Source organism: Lithobates pipiens, unplaced genomic scaffold, assembly GCF_037356315.1.
Source record: "Lithobates pipiens isolate NorthernLeopardFrog02 unplaced genomic scaffold, aLitPip1_a1.2 Scaffold_8, whole genome shotgun sequence".
Classification (NCBI taxonomy): Eukaryota; Metazoa; Chordata; class Amphibia; order Anura; family Ranidae; genus Lithobates; species Lithobates pipiens.
This window is the reverse complement of record NW_027507903.1, coordinates 26,598,102-26,605,632: the sequence shown is the minus strand read 5'-3', so window position 1 is coordinate 26,605,632 and position 7,531 is coordinate 26,598,102. Positions and strand designations below refer to the sequence as shown.

Genomic DNA, 7,531 nt, shown 5'->3' with positions numbered 1-7,531 from the left:
CTTGAGAGATTTAAAGAACTGCCATACAGTACCAGTTTCCTTTCAGCCGACCTGGCGATACTATATGGTTGTTGACCCGGGTTTGTTGCTTCAACTGGGTTTCCAGGCTCCTCCAGTGATACCAGCCTTGTGCTCGGTCCTCTCTTAGAAAAGTCCTCCCCTGGATCCTCCAGTCGCTTGGCTTCTCCTTGCAGGCGAGGCAGCACCAGACCACCCCTGGATCAGTAGGCACCAAGACTCTTGGGCCTACTCTCTCAGTTGCAAAGCCTCGGGCCAGGCGGCCCCGAGGCGCAAGATCATGCGACACACACCCCAGGCCAGGAGGGCCATGAGGTTGGGATAGCAAACCCCGGGAAAAAGACCCCACAAAATGGTGTCGGTACTTTAAATACCCTCCCCCAGAATGCACAGCGGGGAAACCACTCCCACTGAACTATTTCCAAGCAAAAGGTGGTATTCAAAGCATCCAGCTTCTTGTTGTTATTTCTACACCTACCGGCGGTGACAGCGACTCCTACAGTCAAGTGGAAATTAGTACAACCCAGCTAAACTGGTACAGAAACCAGAACATTTTGGAATCATTAGCCTAAGCCCAACTGCAGCTTCAGACAACTTAAATTTGAAAAACAATAGCGTCTGCTCATTAGGATATATATATAGTGGCGTAGTGTGGTTGTCAGCGCCCAGGGCAAGACAAGTAATTTGCGCCCCCTAACTTGTGAACTTTTAGCACTCCCTGAGTCCTGTCCCTTCCCTTTCTACAATAATACTAACCAATCTGATTCCTATACTGACCACTACACTACACTGTCCACTATACTGTCCACTACACTACACTGTACACTATACTGTCCACTACACTATACTTTTCACTATACTGTCCACTACACTGACCACTATAATGTCCAGACACTACACTGACCACTATACTGTCCACTTCACTACACTGACCACTATACGGTCCACTACACTACACTGACCACTATACGGTCCACTACACTACACTGACCACTATATGGTCCACTACACTACACTGACCACTATATGGTCCACTACACTACACTACACTAACCACTATACTGTCCACTCTACTATTCACTACACTAACCACTATACTGTCCACTCTACTATTCACTACACTACACTGACCACTAGATTGAACACTACACTGTCCACTACACTACAGTGACCACTATACTGTCCACTACACTATACTGTCCACTATGCTGACCACTGCACTACACTGAACACTACACTGACCACTATACTGACCACTACACTACACTGACCACTATACTGTCCATTACACTGACCACTATACTGTCCACTACGCTACACTGAACACTATACTGACCACTATACTGTCCACTATACTGACCACTACACTGACCACTGTACTGTCCAGTACACTGACCACTATGCTGTCCACTACACTACACTGACCACTATACTGACCACTACACTATCCTGCCTACAGTATTTCTATACTGACCACTACACTGCATGACTCTAGTTGCTCCTCTACTCTCTCTCTGGCTGTTCCCTCTCCCCAGACCGTGTCCAACCAACATCCCCCCCCCCCCCCCCCGGGCCAGCAACATGACTTTCATGATCACGAGGGAGTCTCACCTTCTCTTTTTTGTTCTCAATCAGTCTGGAGGGGAGAAGGAGGAGGAGGAGAAGACAGCGGCGGCTCACAATCTCGATTTCTTGTGGCCCCTGTGCTCCACCATGTTCAGACTCCTTGGCCCTGTGATTGGGCGAAAGGGGTCATGTGCGGCGGCGGGGCTGGTCTGTTAATGATTGCGGTTTCTCCTGGAGTCCTGCCTCCGCACATGACCCCATTTGCCCAATCACAGGGTGCCAAAGACTGATCATGTGCAGAGGTGGGACTCCAGGATCTACTACCGCGATCGTGGACATGCCAGCCCTGCCACCGCATCTGACCCCATATACCCACTCACAGGGCGCCGGAGACTGAACATGGCAGCCAGAGCGTGGGGACACAGGAAAGTCAATTTAAGAGGAGACAGACAGAATTTCCCCCCCCCGGCTCCTTTCACACTGGGGAGGTGGGAGCGTCGGCGGTAAAGCAGCGCTATATTTGGAGGCGATATTCTGCCGCTAGTGGGTAGTTTTAATCACCGCTATTGGCCAAAAAAGGGCTAAAACTGCCCGCAAAGCGCCGCTGCAGCGGCACTTTGCCGGCGGTATAGCTGCGCTGCCCCATTGATTTCTATGGGTAGGAGCGGTTTAGGAGCGATGAATACTCCACTCCTTCACAACTTCAAAGATGTGGCTAGCAGGACTTTTTTTAGGCCCCTTTCACACTGAGGCGTTTTTCAGGCATTACAGCGCTAAAAATAGCGCCTGTATAGCGCATAAAAAAGCGGCTCCTTTCACTCTAGTGTGAAAGCAGGAGGACTTTCGAACTGGAGCGGTGCGCTAGCAGGACGGTAAAAAAAAGTCCTGCTAGCAGCATCTTTGGAGTGGTGAAGGAGCGGTGTATACCTCTCCAGTGTGAAATCCGGAGGGCTTTCACACTGGAGTGAAAGGGGCCACTTTTTTTCAGGCGCTATTTTTAGCGATGTAGCGCCTGAAAACACCTCAGTGTGAAAGGGGCCTTAGAGCCGGTTCACACTGCGGGCGATGCGAGGCGACACGACCTCTGACAAGTCGCCCCCGTTCTGTACAATGGAACCGTTCTGAGAGGAGCGACTCGAGTCGCTCCGACTCAGAAAAAAGGTTCCTGTACTACTTTCGGGCGACCTCGGGCGACTTGCATTGACTTCTATACAGAAGTCATCTGCAAGTTGCCGCTGAGGTCGCGGCGCGGCAAGTCGGTGTCGCCTCGCATCGCTTGCAGTGTGAACCGGCCCTTAGAGTCCATTCACACAGGGTAAACACGACTTGCAGCGCGACTTTGGGAGGCAACTTGGACACGACTTGAGTATGAATCACAGCGCGACTTGGAGCGACTTACAACATGATTTTAAGTCGCCCTCAGGCCAGGCGACTTTGGCTGTGGCCAATCACAGAATAATCAGCTCTCGGGGGGGGGGGGGCTCTCCACGCCAAATTTTAAATAAAAAAACCTAGACAGACACAGATCTCTGTCTGTGGCTCTGTCTGTTCTATATATCTCTGTGTCTGTGGCTCTGTCTGTCCTTTATATCTCTGTGTCTGTGGCTCTGTCTGTTCTTTATATCTCTGTGTCTGTGGCTCTGTCTGTCCTTTATATCTCTGTGTCTGTGGCTCTGTCTGTTCTTTATATCTCTGTGTCTGTGGCTCTGTCTGTCCTTTATATCTCTGGGTCTGTTGCTCGTTGCTCGTCTGTCCTTTATATCTCTGTGTCTGTGGCTCTGTCTGTCTTTTATATCTCTGTGTCTGTGGCTCTGTCTGTCCTTTATATCTCTGTGTCTGTGGCTCTGTTTTATATATCTCTGTGTCTGTAGCTCTGTCTGTCTTTTATATCTCTGTGTCTGTGGCTCTGTCTGTCCTTTATATCTCTGTGTCTGTGGCTCTGTCTGTCTATATATCTCTGTGTCTGTGGCTCTGTCTGTCCTTTATATCTCTGTGTCTGTGGCTCTGTCTGTCCTTTATATCTCTGTGTCTGTGGCTCTGTCTGTCCTTTATATCTCTGTGTCTGTGGCTCTGTATTATATATCTCTGTGTCTGTAGCTCTGTCTGTCTTTTATATCTCTGTGTCTGTGGCTCTGTCTGTCCTTTATATCTTTGTGTCTGTGGCTCTGTCTGTCTATATATCTCTGCAGATAGTGGCAAGAAAAAGCGCCCTGAGGCAATTCAGTTTGTATAGGTAGCGCTATACAAGTCACTCACTCACTCACTCTGTGGCTCGGTTCACATAGGGGCGGCACGACTTGCAGCGTGACTAACAGACGCGACCTGCACACGACTTCAGCGGCAATTTGCAAAAAGACTTCTGTATAGAAGTCAATGCAAGTCACCTGAAGTCGCCCCAAAAGTAGTACAGGAACCTTTTTTCTAAGTCGGAGCGACTTGAGTCGCTCCTATTAGAATGGTTCCATAGTACAGAACGGAGTGCGACTTGTCAGGCGGCTAAGTCACCTGGACAAGTCACCCCTGTGTGAACTGAGCCTGTGTCTTTGGCTCTATCTGTTCTATATATCTCTGTGTCTGTGGCTCTGTCTGTCCTTTATATCTCTGTGTCTGTGGCTCTGTCTGTCCTTTATATCTCTGTGTCTGTGGCTCTGTCTGTCCTTTATATCTCTATGTCTGTGGCTTTGTCTGTCTTTTATATCTCTGTGTCTGTGGCTCTGTTCTATATATCTCTGTGTCTGTGGCTCTGTCTGTCTTTAATATCTCTGTGTCTGTGGCTCTGTCTGTCCTTTATATCTCTGTGTCTGTGGCTCTGTCTGTCCTTTATATCTCTATGTCTGTGGCTCTGTCTGTCTTTTATATCTCTGTGTCTGTGGCTCTGTTCTATATATCTCTGTGTCTGTGGCTCTGTCTGTCTTTAATATCTCTGTGTCTGTGGCTCTGTCTGTCCTTTATATCTCTGTGTCTGTGGCTCTGTCTGTCCTTTATATCTCTGTGTCTGTGGCTCTGTCTGCCTATATATCTCTGTGTCTGTGGCTCTGTCTGTCTATATATCTCTGCAGATGGTGGCAAGAAAAAGCGCCCTGAGGCGATTCAGTTTGTATAGGTAGCGCTATACAAGTCACTCACTCATTCACTCTGTGTCTGTGGCTCTGTCTGTCCTTTACATCTCTGTGGCTCTGTTTGTCCTTTATATCTTTGTGTCTGTGGCTCTGTCTGTCCTTTATATCTTTGTGTCTGTGGCTCTGTCTGTCCTTTATATCTCTGTGTCTGTGGCTCTGTTCTATATATCTCTGTGTCTGTGGCTCTGTCTGTCCTTTATATCTCTGTGTCTGTGGCTCTGTCTGTCCTTTATATCTCTGTGTCTGTGGCTCTGTCTGTCCTTTATATCTCTGTGTCTGTGGCTCTGTCTGTCCTTTATATCTTTGTATCTGTGGCTCTGTCTGTCCTTTATATCTCTGTGTCTGTGGCTCTGTCTGTCCTTTATATCTCTGTCTGTCCTTTATATCTTTGTATCTGTGGCTCTGTCTGTCCTTTATATCTCTGTGTCTGTGGCTCTGTCTGTCTATATATCTCTGTTTCTGTGGCTCTGTCTGTCCTTTATATCTCTGTGTCTGTGGCTCTGTCTGTCCTTTATATCTTTGTGTCTGTGGCTCTGTCTGTCCTTTATATCTCTGTCTGTCCTTTATATCTTTGTGTCTGTGGCTCTGTCCGTCCTTTATATCTCTGTGTCTGTGGCTCTGTCTGTCCTTTATATCTCTGTCTGTCCTTTATATCTCTGTGTCTGTGGCTCTGTCTGTCCTTTATATCTCTGTCTGTCCTTTATATCTCTGTGTCTGTAGCTCTGTCTGTCCTTTATATCTCTGTCTGTCTATATATCTCTGTGTCTGTGGCTCTGTCTGTCCTTTATATCTCTGTGTCTGTGGCTCTGTCTGTCCTTTATATCTTTGTGTCTGTGGCTCTGTCTGTCCTTTATATCTCTGTCTGTCCTTTATATCTTTGTGTCTGTGGCTCTGTCCGTCCTTTATATCTCTGTGTCTGTGGCTCTGTCTGTCCTTTATATCTCTGTCTGTCCTTTATATCTCTGTGTCTGTGGCTCTGTCTGTCCTTTATATCTCTGTCTGTCCTTTATATCTCTGTGTCTGTAGCTCTGTCTGTCCTTTATATCTCTGTCTGTCTATATATCTCTGTGTCTGTGGCTCTGTCTGTCCATTATATCTCTGTGTCTGTGGCTCTGTCTGTCTATATATGTCTGTCTGTCTATATATCTCTGTGTCTGTGGCTCTGTCTGTCTATATATGTCTGCATGTTGTAGTGAGTGGATCGATCAGAGTGTAGGTGGGCGGGGCGGTGGGCGGTTCCTCTCTGTCCGGCTCGGTACTCTCCGCTCAGTCTCCGTGTCCGCCGGGTCGGTGCAGCATGCGGGGGAGAGGAAGGAGAGAGCCCCCCGTATGAGCGCCGCATGTCCTATGGGAGGACGGGACCCCCCGGGTCGGGAAGGCTCATGAAGCCGACAAGGTGAGTGAGATCTCCCCTGCCTTCCATTGACTTATCACTACTATCCCCATACATCCCCCGATCTCATCAACTTCACACCGGGGTCCCCTTCCCTCCCACCCCGAGGACCGCACAGGGGGGACCCTCACCCGGGAGTACCACCCTTCTATAGTCACTTTCCTGGAATGTCCCTTGTGCTGATTGCTATGTAATGGGGGGATCATGGGGGGCTTTTATTCCCAACTCTTATTATATTTATATTGGATACATATCATGCTTTAAAAGTAACTGATTTGGAATGTGTTCGGGTGATGAGAGTCTATCCCGGATCTCCAATAATACTTCACCAGGAGCTCTGCTTGTAACATCTGTTCACAGGATTCATAATCAATAATAATAATAATCACTATAATGTATATATCTGTTCAGAAGATTCATCATAATACAACAAAATAATAACAGCAGCTATTATATATATATATATATATATATATATATATATATATATATATATATATATATATAATCTGTTCAGAAGATTCATAATAATATTATGAATCTTCTGAACAGATATAAATATATATGATTGCTGCTATTATTATTATTAGCAGCAGCTGCCATCATATATATATATATATATATATATATATATATATATATATATATATATATATATATATATATATATATATATATATATTTATATATCTGTTCAGAAGGTTCATCATAATAAAAAAAAAAAAAAAAAAAAAAATACTAATAAAATTAATAATAAATAACAGCAGCTATCATGTTTATATCTGTTCAGGGAATTCATCAAACGTTAATGCAAATAATAACAGCAGCTATCATGTATCTATTTATATATGTTCAGGAGATTGATTACTAATAATAATGGCAGCAGCAGCTATGCATTTACTTCTGTTAATAAGATTAGTATTAATATTATAATCACAGCAGCTACAATGTATCAAACTGGAGTACTGTATTAAATGGGATCACATCTGATCAGCTACATTGTGATCTGTGTTCCCATCTATTCTCTATTAGTATCTGTTCAGAAGATCAATTATTGTTAATAGTAATGATGATGACAGCAGTAGCTATGCATTTGTAACTGTTCAGAAGATGAAGATGATGATGATTATTAGTATTAACAACAATAATAGTAATATTATAATAGCAGCAGCTACCATGTATAAAACTGGAGTACAGCATTAAATGAGACCACATCTGACCAGCTACATTGTGATCTCATCTCTTCTCGATGTTAATGGAAGTTAAAACATATCTAAACACAGGACCAAAATTTGATAGTAATGCAGCTTACCAATAGAAGTGGTGAATGCATTTTTATTTTATTTTATTTTAACCTGTCATTAAGTTCCTAAGGTGACAACCTTACTGAGCAGCATGGTCACCCTAGGCTAGAAAGTGTGCTGAGACGACATAA

General features: G+C 45.1%; 1 protein-coding gene across 1 annotated transcript in view; it reads left to right on the top strand.

Moving 5' to 3' along the window:
* The first annotated feature begins 5,938 nt into the window (after nt 1-5,938).
* Nucleotides 5,939-7,531, top strand: part of RGMA (repulsive guidance molecule BMP co-receptor a) — a 96,354-nt gene continuing 94,761 nt past the window's right edge. The window contains exon 1 of the mRNA XM_077473874.1: nt 5,939-6,099. Within this exon, the coding sequence (XP_077330000.1) occupies nt 6,044-6,099 (56 nt within the window). The 5' untranslated portion in view covers nt 5,939-6,043. The remainder of the gene's footprint in view (nt 6,100-7,531) is intronic.